The following is an 18,887-nucleotide window of genomic DNA, read 5'->3' as shown; positions in this document are numbered from 1 at the left end:
CTTGAATGAAAGATGAAGAGCCTATGCTGGGCACTCTCAGGGGAGGAGTCTCCACACCTTGGGGCCTCAGTTTCCTCATCAAGTTAAAGAACATACAAGAAAATAGCCTTATGTAAGTATGCATGCATGCGTGCCTACACATGCACCCAACACAAGGTTGAAAAGGAAAGAGATCCAGAAGAACTTATGAGGACTTCAAACACTCAGGAAGAGCTCAGGAAGCAGCAAGAATGTGGGCTCTGGGGTCTAGCTGTCCAGGTTCAGACTCCCAAATCCATCCTGCCACTTGCTGGCTATGGAACTTGGGGGCAATTCACTTTGCTGCTTGGGGTTTGGTAGGACAGACTACAGAGGTACCTTCATAGCAGAGCCACTGTGAGGTTTCAGTCAGACCTGGTGCGTGGCCCAGCCTGCTTTTAAATCCTCAGTGAATATCTACAACCAGTGACTATCTGACCCTGAACAGGGTAGGTGGGCCAGGCATTTTAAAATCTATTTACATTATTCATCTATGTACACGTATGACTGCATGAATGGGGCAATCGTGTACAACCAGAGAAATGAAAGGTTGTGCTCCACTTATGTACAATGAGTCAAAATGCATTCTGCTGCCATGTATAACTAATTAGAACAAAAAAAATATTTATTTTTGTGGTACTGGGGGATTGAACTTGGGATGCTCTACTATTGAGCTACATCCCCAGCCCCCTCTTTTTTTTTTTTAATTTTGAGACAAAATCTAAGTTGTCCAGGCAGGTCTTGAACTTATGATCCTTCTGCCTCAGCTTCCTAAATCACTAGGATTAAAGGTGTGTGCCACCATGCCCAGCTTGGGTCAGACTAAAGAAGCCTTCACATACCCAAGATTTCTACTGCTATAAAATGGGCAGCTAGTTAGTGACTTCAGAGAACTGCTCAGAGAACTCAGAGGCACTGGATCAGGGAGGCTAGCCAGGAAGCTAATCTAGTGTCTTTGGGTTGTAATATGGCTCATTATGAGAAGGAACAGGAGAAAAGGGAGAAAGATGGAAAGGAGAGAATATCACAAAGGCAAACAGGGTGGAAAGACTGTTAGCAGCCTTTCAAGGTGCTGTGGCCAGACTGGAGATGAGAGTTGATGCTGCTGACAAAGGAGTAGGGGAGAATGAAAATGGAATTTCAGAAAATCCCATGGGCCCCCACTCCCTACTGCCCCATGGCAACAGGGCCCTGACATCATCTTTGCCACCAGCAATATCCAGCACCAGGCCTGGTAAGGATCTGGCCCTCAATCCACACATGCAGAAAGGATAGAAACCAATGGAATGTGCAGGAGGGATGTTCTCTCCCCCACACCCACCAGTGCCAGACACCCACAGCTACTGCCCCTGGGCCAATCCGGCCTATCCGACACTCCTCCCTTCCAGACCAGGAGCTAACAGGGCCTGCCCACAGAGGATGGACAATGATCAGGGATAGGAACCTGTGGTGGAGAAGGGAGGAAGGGTGATGAGGGTGGGGATGAGGGAGGGGTAAGAAGAAATTGAGGGCTCTGGAAGAGACCCAGCCTGGCCTTCTGCTCTGCCGCCTGCCCAGGGCCACGGGGGGCACGTACGTCATCCTCAGTGGCTGCCTGTGGCAGCATCCTCAGCATGACGATGTTACTGGCCTTCTCCTCCTCCTCCTCCTCCTCATCCTCCTCCTCCTCCTCCCCTTGCTCGGTCCGATAGTCCTGGTCCCGATAGTCGCCGTCTCGGGGGAAGCCTGGCGGGCCAGTGGGGCTGTGCCTGTGCCGCCGCCGCCGCCTACGCTGAGTCTCGGAGCCCGGGGAGGCCTCGTAGGAATCCTGGCCGACAGAATGAGACGAGAGACACCAGACGGGCAGTCAGTCTGGGCGGGCCTAGGGGCTGGCCGCTGGTTCTCTGAGGCAGGCAGGCTCTGAAAGCCAGGAGTGGGCGGGCTCCGGCTAAAGGTTCAAGGCAGACAGGGTGCGTAGGTTTTGGACTGCAACCCTTCTGGGGCTGTGAATGTTCCACGGGACACTTTTAGGGACTGCTTTCCAAATGGTAGTATTGGTGTGGGGGAGGAACTCCCAGAGGCAGGTGACAAGACACAGCTTAAACCTCCTTGGGATACATTGGCCTGGGTCGGCACACCAGACTCTGCCCTCGACATCTCCCCTTCTCTTCCTCCTCCTCCCTTGCCAGCTCAGCTGGTAAGTACACAGTTGTTCCCTGTGACACCTATCTCCTACAGTTTCCAACCTGGGACTGGGCCCTACACCCAAGCTGAGGGCACACAGGAACAGCTTCAGATGTGGGCCAGAGGCGGCCAGCAGGAGCTGGCAAAGATATGAGAGCCATGGACCATACCCTTGGCTGAGTCTCCATCATCATGAGTTTCCTTCAAAACAGGGTGTGGCTGCTGGGTTCTCTGGTGTTGCCCAACTCACCCATTCCAGAAACTAAGCAGGCCAGAGCTAGATAACTAGGTGCTCTACTCCCACACTTGCCAACAGGCCCTCCCCAGCGCCCAATCTGCCCTGGAGACATCTAGGCACAGCTTGACAGTGGCATCTGGAAAAGCCTGGCTGCTTCCAACTCCTGGTTCCTGAACAAGATGGCAGTTCACTATGGGGTCTTTGCACTGGGCCCTGTGGAGGGCAGAGGGTGGCTCACACTCTAACATCAGGCAGATGGGCTTACAAGAATACCCTGTCCATCCTATTAGACAGGGGAGCTGCCTGTTTGCCCCTTCAAACTGGGGTTTCCCTGATGGTAAGCACTATGCCTCACCCCCTCAGGTTAGAGGTAAACACCTCATATGGAACTGGCTCCCCCTAGGGGTCTTTTCCCTCTCTCTGTCTAGGAGATGTCAAACACCAGGAATGCCCACAGCTGGCCTCCCAAGAGCTGCTCAACTGGGTAATATCCTGCCCCTAGTTGCCCTCCCAACCCAAGACGCCGGGTGCCACAGGAGAGACTCTTTGAATGCCCTAAATTAGCCGGGAGCAGGCAGTACAGGTCTTGCAGTGAATCGTGGGCCCAAACTGAACAACAGGGAAGAAGGGAAAGAAGTAGTGGCCAGGGGCCCTCAGAAGTACAGAGGCAAGCATGTGGAAGCCAGGGAGACCCAACTTGGGAGAGGAACCCTCAGAGAAGGGAGAGGAACAGACCCTCCAGGTGAGGTAAAGCCACCGAGCACAGTCTGAAGGCACGGGAGCAGAGTGCTGCCTGTACCTGGTGCTGCAGTCAGACACACAGGCCCTTCAGGAGTGCTGCCCCCAGGCCTGGCCAGGCCTGGCCCAGCCTGGCTCTGTCCTCACCTCTGCACTCTGCTCCTCAGATGAGTCGTCATAGTCGTGCTTGCCCTCCTGGCTGCCATACTCGCGGGGGTATGAGCGGTAGTCCATATCCCGGTAGTCATGGTCTCGACTGCGGTTCTCCCCACCATCATCCTGTGAGCGGTCAGTGGCTCCATAGCGCCCAGTCCTGTCACCACGACCACCTCTAGGGAAGAAGGATGGGGATTAGAGGGCCACCCTTTCTGAAAGGTTCAAGAGGCAAGGGTGATCCCCACAGTCCTTAATTCAGGTCCCCAGTTCCACCCCCCCAGACAGGGGTTCTGAAAACCTCATCCCAAAGCCAACCCACCTCTCAATTCCTCCCCCACCTCTCTGGTCCCCCACACTTCTGGTGTGGCCTCCTGACTGGTTTCCTCATCTCCACCCAGACCCCTCCCAGTTCAGTCTTGGCATCCCAAACGGGAGTGTTCTCTACAGCAAAACAAATCAAACCAAATAATGCTATTCCCTTCAGTGGCTTCCTCTAGACTCCAGATAAAATACCGAAATGCTCACCAAGGTCCCACCAGGCCTGCAGGATCCTGCGTGTGGAGGTCTCTGGCCAACTTCTCTCACTGTGTGCCTCATGCATGCCACCCTGCCTGATTCACAGTCACCTTGCTAACAGTGATAGTTCTTTCATCGAAATTATCCTACTGGGGTTGGGGATGTAGCTCAGTGGTAGAGTACTTACCTACCATGTTCAAGACCCCACTATGTTCAATCAGAACCACTAAAGAAAAAAAAGTTACTGTCTATAATCTGAACTACTTGGGAAGCTGAGACATGAGGATCACTTGAGCCCAGGAGTTTAGGGCCAGTCTAAGCAACATAGTGAGATCCCACCTTAAAAAAAATGGAGCTGGGGATACAGTTAAGTGGTAGAGCCTGTGTTCAGTATACAGAAGGCTGTGGTTGGATGTCTAGCATCACAAACAAACAAACAAAAAAAACTTTAGCTGGGCAAGGTGGTACACATCTTTAATCCCAGCTGCTTGAGGGTGAGGTCCTAAGCAACTCGGTAAGATGCTGTCTCATAATACAAATAAAAATGAAAAGGTCTAGGGATGTGTTTCAGTGGGTTTAATTCCTGATACAAAATAAAAACCTGACTAACTGGATGTGGTGGTGAATGCCTGTTATCCCAGCAACTTGGGAGGCCGACGAGGCAGGAGGATCACAAGTTCAAAACCAGCCTCAGTAACTTAGCAAAACTCTTTCTCAAAATAAACTCTAAAAGGACTGGGGATGTGGCTCAATGGTTAAGCACTCCCTGGGTTCAATCCCAGGTACCAAAACACACATATACGTATACATACTCACAAAACCTGACTAGACAGCAAATTCCAGGAAATGAGGGAACCATACCTAGAGGCTTATTCCCAAAAGTTTAGCATAGTACCTAACTCAGTAGGAACCAACAATTATTTTTCAGATAAAATCATGGCTAAAAAAAGCAACCAACATATTCACTTTAAAAAAGAAAATATGAGCAATCAACAAAAATCAGACCCTAGAGAAGAATGCAATAGAATTCCAAATCTGGTTAGAAATAATACTAGAATGTCCCATCATTGACACCATTCTTAACATTATTCTAAAGATACTATCTAAAGCAATTAAATAAGGGAAGGAAGAAAAGGGGTTAAAAGCTGAAAAGAAGGTAAAATTGGCATTATTTGTAGCTGCTATGAGGGTCAGCCTGCAAAGCCTAAGAAAATCAATTGAAAAGTGATTACAAACAATAAATCAGGAGCCACAGGTGTAGCTCAGTGGTAGAGCATCTGCCAAGCATGCCCTAGGTTCAGTCCCCAGCACCACAAAATATTAAATAAGGATGCTGGATATGAAATTAATAATAGAAATAAATACCTTGCTATACTCAGATAACCATTGTTTAGAACATAGGAAAATACCAACTACAATTACATTAAAAAGGTTAAATATCTAAACATGTGCAAGACCTAGGACTATATTTCATACATACACCAAGATACATTTGAAATCAATCAGATATTTAAATAGAAGAAATGAAAACATGGAAAAAAACAACAATAATTTCTTCTTTTTTTGGAACTGGGAAATTAATTCAAAAATTAAACAAGGAATGCTTTACTAATGAGCTATCTCCCCAGCCCCTTTTTAATTTTTGAGACAGAGTTTCACTAAGTTGCTGAGGACAGTCTCAAACCTATAAACTTCCCATATTAGCCTCCTAAACTGCTGGGATTACAAGTGCACGCTACCACACCTGACAATCATTTTTCTTTCTTTCTTTTTGTGGTGCTAAGGAGAGGCTGGCTTTGAATTTGCGATCCTCCTGCCTCAGCCTCCCAAGCCAAGGGGATTACAGGCAAGAGCCACCACACCTGACAGTCCTTACCCTTTGTTCAACTGGGTTGCGTTTTTTGTTGTTGTTGTTGCTGTAAGCATTCATTCTATATTCTGGGTATTGATTCCTTACCAACATAAGCACAAATATGTTCTCCCATTGTGGGTTGTCTTTTCATTCTCTTGATGGTGTCCTTTCATGTACAAAAGTTTCTAATTATGATGAAGTCAAAGATTATTTTGAAACAATCTGATTTACAGAAAAGTTCAAAGATAATAGTATACCCTTTACCAGCTTTCCCTAATATTCAGAGAACCATGGCCCACATCAAAACTTAAGAAATTAACCAAACTATACTTTATTAAGATCCTATCAGTTTTCTCACATATGTCCTTTTTCCTGTCCCAGAATCTAATCCAGGATACTGTATTTCATTCAGTCAACATGTCCCCTTAGTCCCCTCTGGTCTGTGAAAGTCTTTTATTGCTATCCACTCATTTTTGTTTATTTAGCACTACTGGGGATTGAACCCAAGGGCACTTTACCATTGATATATATATAATTCAGTCCTTTCTGAGACAGGGTCTTCCTAAATTGCTGAGACTACAGGCATGGGACACCATGTTCAGCATTTTTTTTTGTTGTTTATTTTTTGTGTATGTGTGTGTGTGTGTGTGTGTGTGTATTAATGACCATAAGAGTTTTGAAGAGCACTGGTCAAGTATTTTGTGGAACGTCCCTGAAGTTGGTTTTCTCTAATGTGTTCTCCTGATTAAAGTTGAGATTACAGGTTTAGTTTGGGTTTTGAGAAGCATACAATAGAAAGATGCTCTTTTGATCAGACCATCTCAGGGTGTACATATCAAACATGATTTATCTTTTGATGTTAACCTTCATCACCTGGTTAAGGCAGTATCTGCCAGGTTTCTCCCTAGTAAAACTCTTATTTTCCCCTTTCTATTCTCTATTCTTTAGAATCATGTTACTAACACCAACTCACATTCAAGGGATTACACTCTGCCTTCTGGAGAGGGGGGAGTATATACATATAATATTTGGGATTTTTTTTAATAAAGAAGATTAATGATAGAACTTTTTTAACCCAAAAGATTTGCAAAAGTCCAAATGTTTGACAATGAATTGTTGACAAAGCTGTATGGGAAATAAGCTCTCAATAATGTAGATGGTAGAGGTAAAAATGGAATAATTCCTAAGGAGGAAAATTTGGCAATAGTCAGCAAAACTAAAAAAAAATCTATAGGTCTCTGACATGTTTCTACTTCTTGGAGTTTAAAGTACAGATATACTTGCACATACATAAAAACACTATTCATCACAGCACTGTTGAAACAGCAAAGAAGCCAGGCACAGTGGTATGCACTTGTAGTCCCAAGAACCTGGAAGGCTGAGGCAAGAGGAACCCAAGTTCAAAGCTGGCCTAAGTAACTCTGGGAGCTCCTGCCTCAAAATAAAATTTAAATGGGTTGGGCAGGTACTTCAGTATAGAGTGCTTGCATAGCATGCTCAGGCCCCTAGGTTCAATCCTTGGCACTGCAAAAACAACTCTAGAAAAAGCCAAATATAGCAGAGGACAAGGGAACAACTTTACAAAGTCAGGAAAATTCTGTTCAAAAAACAAATAAACAGAAAGGAAACCAGTACAGCAGAGGAAGGGGACCAGAGGGAGGGAAGTCCTAGGCATTGAAAATAAGTAAACTGTTATACATTTATGATTATGTCAAAATGAACCTCACTAGTATATATAACTGTAATGCAATAATAAAAACATTAAAGAGAATAAAATGTCTAGAGGAGCTCTACCAAGTATTAGAACATATTATAAAAGTAGATCAATTAAAACATGAGCCGGGCACAGTAGCACATGCCTGTAATCCCAGTGGCTGGGAGGCTGAGGCAGGAGGATTGCAAGTTCAAAACCAGCCTCAGCAACTTAGCAAGGTCCTAAGCTCTTCAGCAAGATCTTGTCTCTAAATAAAAAAGATCTGGGGATGTGGCTCAGTGGTTAAGTGCCCCTGGGTTCAATTTGGGGTACCAAAACAAGCAAACAAACGAACAAAAGACCACACACACAGATCAGCAAAATAGAGTCCACAGCACATAAAAATGCACACAGAAATTTAGTACAATCCAAAAGTTATGTCTGAAATTAACAAGGCAAAATGGATTAGTCAATAAATAGTGGTGATAACTATCTGGCCTAGGGAACAGAAAATTACAGTTAATGAGCCAAATCCAGTTACTTTAAGTAAAGTTTTACTGGAATACAGCTATACTCCTTCATTTACATGTGGTCTATGAATACTTTCACTAGAGATCATACTGTCTGCAATGCTAAAAATATTCACTATCTCTACAGAAAAAAATGTGTTGACCACCAAAAAATAAAGTTGTATACTTACCTTACTTCTAGCCTCAAACTTGTGATCCTCCTGCCTCAGCCTCCCAAGTAGCTGGAATTACAAGCATGTACCACTGTGCCTCTACCTTACCTTTTTAAAAATACTTTTATTAGTTGTTGATGAACCTTTATTTATTTGTATGCAGTGCTGAGGATTGACCCCATTGCCTCACACATGCTAGGCAAGTGCTCTACCACTAAGCCACATCCCAGCCCTCTACCTCATTTATTCCAAATGAATTCCAGATAGATCAAAAATTTAAATCTCCAAATAGAAAACATAAAAAGTACTAGGAAATCTAACAACAAAACTCATTACTTCAAGCATGGGAAAGGCCTTCCTCAGCAGAAATCATAAAAGAAAACAGATACAATTGGCTTTGTAAAAATCAAAAATATCTGAAGAGGGGACTGGGGTTGTGGCTCAGCAGTGGAGTGCTTGCCTCGCACATGCAAGGTCCTGGGTTAGATCCTCAGCACCACATAAAAATAAATAAATAAAAGTAAGGGTATTGTGTCCAACTACCACTTAAAATAAATGAATGAATGAATGAATAAATAAATATATTTTTTAAAAATCTAAAGAGTAAAAAATAACATACTTGAGATAAAGCAAGTATAGTGAAATGGTATAATCTAGTGGATGAGTAGACAGGAATTTACTGTAAAAGTCTTTTAATTTGTCTATATGCTTGAAATTTCATATTAAAATACTGGAAAAGGCTAAGGATGCAGCTCAATAGTAGGGCACTTGCCCATCATCTGTGAAGCCCCGAGTTCAATTCCTAGTAGGGAAAAAAAAAAAAATGCCTCCAGCCATTTTTCTTGTTTTCTATTTTTTTTTATAATTGTTCATTCACTTGTTCATTCAACAATTATTATCATAATACTTGCTATGAGTTGGGCACCATTTAGGTGCTATAGATACTGCTATGAACAAAATGAAGTCTGTCCTTATGAGCTTGGCTTGGGACCCCAATTGTTTCTTTACTATAAAAGCCTAAATGAGAAGTTACTGTCAAGCTAGTTGTGGCACATGCCTATAATCCCAGCAATTTCTAGCTACGTGGGAGTCTGAGGCAGAAGGATCACAAGTTAAAGGTCAGCTTCAACAATTTAGTGAGACCCTGTCTCTAACTAAAAAAATAAAAGGAGCTTGGGATGTGGTTCAGTGGTAGAGAATCCCTGGGTTTGATCCTCAGCACTGAAAAAGAGTCACCCATCAATAGCATGAGTTATTTTTAAGATTGTGGATATAATGGTCTTTCCATGTTTGTTTACTATAGGTATCCCTTGCTATTTGAACTCTTTATCAGAATATAAGAACTAAATTGATACAAATAAATTTTGATTTTTTCATTTATATACTTATTTATTATGGGGGCAATGCTGGAGATCAAACCCAGGGAAGCATTCTACCACTAAGCTAATGCCCCCAGCCCCCTAAATTCTTGGATGAAATCCTGAACTCTGTGACACCCAGGATGACAAAAAATATTTAGATAGTGGGAAATGCTTTTAATTGGCCACAGAGCAAAAAACCTTCCAAAGGCAGACTCATTTTATAACACAACTGGAGGAAGATAGACACACAATACATGGGGACCTCCACAAAATGAGTATATTTCTAAAGAACACATAATACCAAAATTGACAGAAAAAAGAGACGAAATGAGGGCTGGGGATGTGGCTCAAGCGGTAGCGTGCTCGCTTGGCATGCGTGCGGCCCGGGTTCGATCCTCAGCACCACATACAAACAAAGATATTGTGTCTACCGAGAACTAAAAAATAAATAAATAAATATAAAAAAAGAGATGGAATGATAATCAAATACCCAGGTCCTGGGCTGGGGGTGTTCAGTGGTGGAGCATTTGCCTTATAGCATTTGCCTAGCATGTATAAGGCCCTGGGTCTAATTTCCAGCACTGCAAAATTGAACAAACAAAAACCCAGGTCCAGATGGTGTGTGTGTGTGTGTGTGTGTGTAGTACTGAGGATGGAATTCAGGGGCACTCTACAAATGAGCCACATCCCCAGCCCCCTCTGCCTTCTAAATTTTGAGACGGGGTCTTGCTAAATTGTTTCTTCAGCCTTCCCAGTTGCTGAGATGAAAGGTGTGTGCCACCAGTCCCAGATCTAGATGCTTTTATTTTATTATTATTTTTTTAATATTTATTTTTTAGTTTTTGGCGGACACAACATCTTTATTTGTATGTGGTGCTGAGGATCGAACCCAGCGCCACACACATGCCAGGTGAGCGTGCTACCGCTTGAGTCACATCCCCAGCCCTCTAGATGCTTTTAAAAGTGAGTTCTAACCAGGCCTGGAGGTACACACCTGTAATCCCAGCAAATCAGGAGGATCCCAAGTTAGAGGCAGCCTCAGCAACTGACTGTTTCAAAAACAAAAAAGCGCTAGGGATGTAGCTCAGTGTTAAAGTATTCCTGAATTCAATCCTGTGTGTGTGTGTATCTTATCAACACCTACCATGTTTTAAAAGTAACATTTTTGAACAATTTCTCCAATAAAAAGAGAAAGAGCAAAGGCTATTCAATTCATGTCACGAGACTACCTTGATTCCAATCCCAGATAAATACAGAAAAGAAAATCATAGGATCACTGATAAATACAAATGCAAATGCCCTAAATATTACAATTACAAATCAAGTTTAGTAAATATACAGAGATCACTAAATAAATTTTCTGCCCAAATTTCCTAAGTATTCAAAAAACTCAAACTAAGAAACAGTTTACATACAAAAGAACTGACCTTAAAACATGCTAAGGTCATAAAAGACAAAGACCAAATAACTGTTCGAGAGATTAAATGAGCCTAAAAATACAAAGGAGTTTAAGGCAATGTGTGATCTTGGATTGAATCCTGGATTGAGGAAAACCAGCTATAAAGGACATTATTGAGAAAACTGATAATATCTGAATATGGGCTTTATATAAGATGAAAGTATTATATCATTATTAAATTTCCTGATATTGATGCCAGGCATGGAGGCACATGCTGTAATCACAGCTACTCAAGAGGCTGAGGCAGAAGGATTCCAGGTTTTGAGGCCAGCCTCAGCAACTTCATGAGTCTCTGTCTCAAAATACATGATAAAAAAAATTAAAAGGCTGGGATATAGCTCAGTGGTAGAGCATGCTCCTGAGTTCAAAACCTAGTACTGCAAAAAATAAAAACAAACTCAACAAGAATTTTAACTGAGATGACACTAGTCAATGCCTTAATGTAGGTGAAAGATGAAAGTAAGAAGTAGTTGGATCCTGCTGAAGTATCCAGATGCCTCATAGCTTACAACAATTTCAGCATGAAAGCTTCCAGAATTCTCTGGATCTGTGGCACAGGCATCCTCCTTTTCATTATCACATCAACTGACTCAGGATCTAGTTGGTGCACAAACTAAGAAAATACAGACAACTGGCATGGGAAGGACCCACAGAAGATGTCATGTTCCCATTATCCCTTTATAAATTTCTATGGCAGTACTGGGGAATTGAACCTAGGGCCGCATGAATGTTACCTTTTTAAATTTTTTTTTTTTGTCTTTTTAAATCCTTTGTTTTAGCCCCCACCCCCCACCCCGCCAGGGCTAAGGACCCATCCCAGGGCCTTGCCTGTGCTAAGCAAGCACTCTGCCACTGAGCTAAATCCCCAACCCTCCTCATGAATGTTAAACACGTGCTCTACCACTGAGCTTCATCCCCAGTCCTTTTAATTTTGAGACAGGGTCTCATGAAATTGCTTAGGGCCTTACTAAGTTGCTGAGATTGGCCTCAAACCTGTGATCCTCCTGCCTTAGCCTTCTGAGTCACTGGGATTACAGGCATGCACTACCATGCCCCATCTAAATCGACTTTAAAAAATAAGAGCAAAGAGGGAGTTATTCAGACATTCTGTAGAGGCATAATAATGAAAACAGTGAGGTTCTGGCACAAGAATAACCAAGTAGACCAATGGAACAAATTAGATCACACGAGGAAACTTGAAATCAGATGAGGTACCACAAATCAATAGAGAAAGAATGGACACTTAGGAGGTGGTACTGGGCATTGCCCACTATATGAAAAAAATGAAACCAGAACCCACCTTATACCATATTAAAAAACAGATTCTAAAGACTTGAATGCAAAAGGTAAAACTACAGAGTATAAGAATCTTTGTGATCTGGGGCAGAAAAAAAAGAGAAGATTCTGAAAGCACAAATTAAAAGGCAAAAAAGTATTGATTTTAGCACATCAAAATTAAGAACAGGTAACCATCCTTGGGGGAATCGTTAAGTAAAATGCAGCCAGCACACCCCATGGTGCCTTTGGCAGCAATCAGAGGCAAAGCACGAATATACACACGGCAATCCAGACACAGCTTAAAAATACAGTGCTGAGTAATACGAAGTTCAAGAAGCAGAACAGGACTGTAGCACTATGCAGTTTGTGTAAATTGCAAACACAGACACTTGAAACAACACTACCTATTTTAGAAGGATACACATCAAGCAAAATAGAGCAGCTGCCCACAGAGGTGGGAATTGGGAATACAAACAAAAAAATAAACACAGCAAGAGGAGGGCTTTTTCTACTGACTGGCCTATGATAGAAACCTACCCTGAACTGCAAAGTGTGATTAACTCAAACCTCTGCACTTCAGATCCTTGAAAAGCCAAAAGAAAGCCAGTGGCTTTATTGGTAATAAAGTCTAAAGCAATTATGTCACGTACTCAAACTCAGAAACAGCCATGGGGAGTCCTTTTGGTGAATACAGTCCAAAATCAAATGCCTTTGAAAAGACATATTTGAAGGTCAAGACTGAATCATACTAGTCAATGATACTATCTCAAATATGGGTTCACCTCTCAAAAAACAAAACACTATAATTCTTCACTTTAAAAGAGAAATCCTTTGTTTTTGCTTTTTGTTGTTTTTTGTTTGTTTGTTTGTTTGTTTTGTGGTACTGGGGACTGAACCCAGAGCTTGGCACCTGCTAAGCAAGTGCTCTGCCACCGAATTAATTCCCCAGCTCAGGAGAAGCCTTTTGTTTTGTTTTTTGGTATTGGGGATTGAATTCAGGGGCATCTGACCACTGAGCCACATCCCCAGCCCTATTTTTTATTTTATTCAGAGACAGGATCTCACTGAGTTGCTTAGGGCCTCGCCATTGCTGAGGTTTGAGCTCGCGATCCTCCTGTCTCAGCCTCTGCTCCTGTCTCAACTTCCCAAGCAGCTGGGATTACAGGCTGCACCCAGCAAGGAGAAACCTTCTGTAAGATGTTTCAGAAACTGTTTTCTCCCTGACATTTTACACATTCACTGACTCTGAAGAGAGGCTTTCTGGGAGAGTTAGATCTGCTTTCCTAGGTAAACTTGTCGTGGACGGATTTCCTGCCTCAGAATCACCTGGGGTGGCAAGGATACACTAGGATGGCAAGGAATGACAAACTTTTACCCAGGAACTCTGTATTTACCCAGTGTCCCAAATGTTTCTTGTTTGTATCAGAGTTGAAAAATAAAATTGTATGTAAGTATCCTTTCTAAGATAAGCACCCTGCTAACTGCAACCCACCCATTCCTGGAGTCTTTCCACTCTAATCTGGCTTGCCCCAATGTTCCAGGCAAATAAATCCCTGACTCTTAAAACCCAGGCCTGATCTCTCCCTTTCCTCCTCCCCCTCATCCTCCTGTAATGGCTGCCTTCACTTTGGAGAATGGCACCACATACCTATCTGGGTCCCCCAAGTTGGAAAAATGGGCCTCAGCCTTCATTCCTCCCTTTCTCTTGATCTCTTCCCACCCTCACATCCAACCACGGTACTGATCAAGCTGTTTTGTAATCACCTGTAAAGTGTGTGGTCTCCCTCATGAGACCCTAAGTACAGAGGTCTCAAAAGGGAGACCTACAATCTTAAGTCTCATTCGTCACTGCACTCCCAGAGCCTACCACAGGTCCTGGCACACAACAGGTACCAAATAAATGTGTGCCAAAAAGAAACCACTCGTCCAATGTGTTTCCTCTGCCCAGAAGTCCTTTCCTAGCATCCTCCTGGATCAGTTCTCACAAGGGAACAAACCTAGGCTGCTTGGGAGGGGCGGGAGTAAACTCACCGTCTTTCATACTCCATGTCTTGATAGGGCCTGCGGGGGCTGCTGGGGCCCCTCCTCAGCCGCTGGCTCCGTTTCACTTCCCAGCCACCCCCGCTGCTGCCACCATGATCTGCCAGCCTGGGTGATGCCTCTTGCAGGGACTCTGGGGAGAAGGGAAGGAAGAAAGGGATCAAGGCAGTTGGGGGCAGAGAGGGTCTCCTTGAGAGACCCTCATTGTCAAGGCTCTCTGCTGTCCCTCAGCCCAGGGACATTGTTTTTAACCTCCTACTATTCCTGTGCATCAGAGCAGGAAAGCGGCCCCCCTGCTTCTTCCTTTTCTCACAAACATGAGGCTTGAGCCCACTGCCAGAGAAAACAGCAAAGCCTTCATCAGGGAGCATTCTGCAGGAGAGACCTGTTGGGTCTCTCAGTGAATCAGGGCTTTCTGACTGGTAGGCAAATTCAAGCCGGGGGCTACTTGCCTCAAGGGAACTCCCAGTGCAGAAAGATTTGCCTGAGATTAGGCACCTCAGAGATGAGACTTCGCAAGGATGGAAATCTCAGGCCTCCACCAGGCACCTTCCACCTGCCCAAGGTACCATTTCATCCTTCAACAAAATGCTGGCGGCACCCAACAAGTCAGCGGAGACCATGAAAGGCTTTTGGGGGAGTATGAGAAGAGACAGCCACCACCTCCCTGGGCTCCTGGCCAAACACAGCCCTGGCCCTCACACAGCAACTAACTCGATTCTGATGTACAGCCGGGTCCCAAGGTGGCTCTCTCCCCAGGGCTCTGAGGCCAAGTTCTCCAAGGCAAAAGAGGCCCTTTTTGAGCTGTTCCAAAACACTGTGCTTTTCTGCTAGGATGGAGATGCAGAAGAACTGCATCCAACTTTCAGGGCTTCCATGAGAACTAAGGGAGTCTAGAGAGCCATGTGACCCTGCTAGGGGTCAGAATATATCACAGAATCATGCCCCACCCTCTAAACAGAAATCAGGTGAAGTCAGGCGGTTACAGCACCTGCCCAACACTAGGTTGCCACCACACCTTTCCTCCTTGTACACACATACTAATTTTCTCTTCCTCCTCAAGGCAGGGGGAACCAGAGTTACCTGCTTCCAGATGGGTAAAAGTGAGAATCCGAAGCAGGCCCCGGTGGCTGAGAAAACCCTCAACAGACTCTGGCAAAAAGGCCAGACTTTGGCATCCACACAGATAGGAGCCAAAGTTACAGACACGAGCCCCAAATAACTACGAACCAAAATCACAGAAGGATCCCACGTTAAGAGCCTAATCAACACACTGAGCCCCTTTTCAACTGATGAACGTCCGTGTCACAGAAACGCCCCAAGAAAAGGGGCGCAAATCACACATTCCCTGACAGTCGCTCTGCACTTAAAGTGGGTATGGGCAAGTAACAAGACAACCCCTGCAAGAATAACCACCAGAGTCACAAATATACATCCCAAAAATAAAGACTAGAGTCATAGTCTCTCTCAGCACCCGCACCCTCCCCCTCCCCGACGAATAAGGACCACAGCCACGGACATTTCTCCGTGGACAGATAAGTAGCAAAGTAACACAGGTCAGTCAGCATACCTCCCTTATGGATAAAAACCAAAGTCGCAGACATGCGCCTTCCCGTGGATAAAGTTCGGGGCGGCAAACGCACTAAGCCACTGAAGCCCACTCCCATCCGTCCCTCCCTTCCCCCAACCCGCGTGCACCCGTCCCGTGTCCCAATCGCGCACGCGCTTTTGCTCCAACATGGGGAAAAAAAAAAAAAGACACCCCCCCTCCTCGGTTCAGGCCAGACAGACATCCCTTGGCTCCACGCGAACCCCCGACCGCAGTCCGCCCTCGCGCCTCTTCTAAGCAACCCCCCACACGCTCCGGACCCCTTACCTCCGCCCCCACGACCAGCGTCGACGCTCACCTTCTCGGCCCGGGCTGTCAAAGGAGGGCTCCCAGGCATCACCTCGGCCCGCCGCCACCTCCTCCAACCGTCCCAGCTCAGCCAAGGCCGGAGCGCTCAACAATCAAGTCCAAGGCTGGAGGCAGAAGAGAGGAGGGGGGAGGAGAGAAGCGCCAAGCGCGCTGCCCTCCCAAAGAAACTCACTGCCGCCTACTCCCAGCCGGCCGCAATCACCAGCACAAAATGGCGACGAGGAGAAGGGAGCCGGCGCTTCGACCACCATCCACCTACTAAGGGAGCGCGCTCTGGCCGGCTTCGTCTATTGGTCGCCGCCCGCCGTCAGCCGGCCCTGGCCGCTTCTGATTGGCAAGCGTATGCCACCTCCCCACTCCCCGTGAAAACGCCCCGCAAGTCCAGAAAAAGAGTAGCAATTGGCCAATCCCGCAAGGCCCGCTTTTTAGAAGCTTGGCTTCCTTTGAAGTTGAAAGCGAAGCGGAAGCTCCACCTCTTTCCCCACGGGGCCTGCCAGATGTCACCGCTTTCTTCCTATCAAGATGAAATTTCTCAGCATGACCAAGAGGATAAGAGCATGGTGGGTCCCATGAGGCCATGACAAGGGAGGNTCAGGATGCGGGAGTGGGCCCGCCGGGAAGCTGAGAGGCTTGTGAAATACCGAGAGGCCAATGGCCTCCCCGTCATGGAATCCAACTGCTTTGACCCCAGCAAAATCCAGCTGCCTGATGATGACTGACCAGTTGCTGAGTGGGGCTCAAGATGCACTACCTTCCCTACCTGCTACCTGCCATTCTACCCACTCTTCAGAGGGCGTAATTAAAGGGACTGAAAAATCTGACTGGCTACCATTGCTTTTGTTGTGAAGGGGGTTTGAAGATGGGGGTGTCACAAGCTTTAAAAGGGCCACTGCAGCCTTTCCTGGGTGCTCTGGTTATCTATTACTGTGTAACAAACATCCTAAAGCTTAGTGGCTGAAAACTATAATATAGTATTATCTTTTTTATGATTTGTGGGTTGCATGGGCTTAACTAGGTGGCCCTTCTTGGGATCTCAATTAGATGATGGCTGGGGCTAGAGTCATCTGAAACTCAATTGAGCTAGACATCCAAGATGGTTTCTTCACCCGCATGCCTGGCATTTCAGTCTTCTTTCACATGGCTTCTCTTCAACAGACTACCCTAGAGTTCTTATGGGGTTGTTAAGGGCTTCTCTGGGTGGCAGTGTAGCATATAGGAAGATATTGATGGCAGCCACCTTTAGAAATAAGCTAGCACTTTGGGGCCTACATTTGAAGATGGAATGGGATGACCAAAGATTGAGGGTGATGCATGAGAGAACAGCTTTTCAATTGCTGAGGGTGAGTATTTGTCTACTTCCTTTCTCTGCTGCTCTCTGGCTTTGGAGATATCTTCCTCTGTCTTATATCTTGATCAGTCTAGGTAGCTCTCTATTCCGTTCTGTTCCAAATCTGGGTTGTCTCTTACTCAAGACACATCAGGGTTGAGGATTTAGTTCATTCGTACAGCACTTGCCTAGCATATATGAGGTCCTGGGTTCCATCTCTAGATTTTGACAAATCCACATCTCTGCATGTGTGTGTTTCTCTCCTGGCCCCAATTCTCTTTCTCAAATAAGAAATCTTCCTCCCTTCATTTTCTCTCTGAGAATAGACTATCTCCCTTCCCTTGTCTGCTGGCATTAACACCCTACCTCCACCCCCATCCCTGCTCATCTGGCCTGCTGGACCCACCACCAGAGGCAATGGTCTGCCCCTGGCTGATGAGTGAGTGTTAGGACTGGCCCTAGTCCACATGTATGTGACTAAAGCAGGAACCATATCCACATGAGCCTTCCTGTAAATGAGGACTATCATTACCTGAGTGCTTCCTTAGGGCCACTCTACCAACTCAAGGATAGGTCCCAAAGAGAGCACTCTTTACCCTCCAACCTGTATTTGCCAAAATGAAGTGAAAGGGGATGTTGACCTAGGCACCCATAATAGTCTCAGTCTGTGGCTCAGAGAATCCACCCCGCCACACCAGGATGCAAACTCCAGAAGGGCAAAGATTTAGGTATGTTCTGCTTACTTAGAGCAGTGATTGGCATAGAATGTGTCTGATAAACTTTTTTAAAAAAATATTTTTTATTTGTAGATGGACACAATACCTTCATTCAGTTATTTATTTATTTATTTATTTTTATATGGTGCTGAAGATTGAACCCAGTGCCTCCTACATCCTAGGCAAGCGCTCTACCATTGAGCTACAACCCCAGCCCTTGATGAACTTTTGGTACTTACCTCTTATGTAGCTGACATCCCCTGCCCATCCATGCCCTTCAGGTTTATAGCCCTAAGGATGAACACTTCCCTCATCAAGCTGTTTTGATTTCTGATACTGGGGATTGAACCCAGGGGTGCTTTACCACTTGAGCTATACTACTAACCCTTTATTTATTTATTTATTTATGTTTTGAAACAGAGTCTCACTAGGTTGCAGAGGCTGGCCTTGTGATTACCCTTCCCAAGTTGCAGGGATTATAGGCATGTGCCACGACACTCAGCTTCTGAACATTTTTTTAACATAATTTTTTGTGGTGCTGGAGACCACACCCAGTACCTTCCACGTGCTAGGCAAATGCTTTACCACTGAGCCATATCTCTAGCTCTTTATGAATGTTCTTGTGTACATCTCCCATCTTTTTTTTTTCTGGTACTTAGGATTTAACCCAGGGTGCTTTACCACCAAGCTACATCCCCAGCCCTTTTTATTTTTTGAGACAGGGGACTTGGG

General features: G+C 45.2%; 1 protein-coding gene across 7 annotated transcripts in view; it reads right to left on the bottom strand.

Moving 5' to 3' along the window:
• The window catches only part of Rbm10 (RNA binding motif protein 10), a 29,647-nt gene extending 13,011 nt beyond the window's left edge, over positions 1–16,636 (bottom strand). For 2 of the 7 annotated variants that reach the window (XM_015488137.2, XM_015488139.2), the window contains exons 1-3: positions 16,071–16,628; positions 14,186–14,327; positions 3,305–3,488 (exon numbers count right to left, since the gene is read on the bottom strand). In XM_015488137.2, the coding sequence (XP_015343623.1) occupies positions 3,305–3,488; positions 14,186–14,327; positions 16,071–16,140 (396 nt within the window). In that variant the 5' untranslated portion in view covers positions 16,141–16,628. Of the gene's footprint in view, positions 1–1,594; positions 1,826–3,304; positions 3,489–14,185; positions 14,328–16,070 lie in introns of all 7 variants that reach the window. The other 5 variants (XM_015488133.2, XM_015488134.2, XM_015488131.2 and 2 more) reach the window with 5 other exon arrangements.
• Positions 16,637–18,887: the final 2,251 nt, after the last annotated feature.

This window comes from Marmota marmota, unplaced genomic scaffold (assembly GCF_001458135.2).
Source record: "Marmota marmota marmota unplaced genomic scaffold, marMar, whole genome shotgun sequence".
Lineage (NCBI taxonomy): Eukaryota > Metazoa > Chordata > Mammalia > Rodentia > Sciuridae > Marmota > Marmota marmota.
Note: the sequence above shows the minus strand (reverse complement) of the source record. Positions and strands in the feature narration are given on the sequence as shown.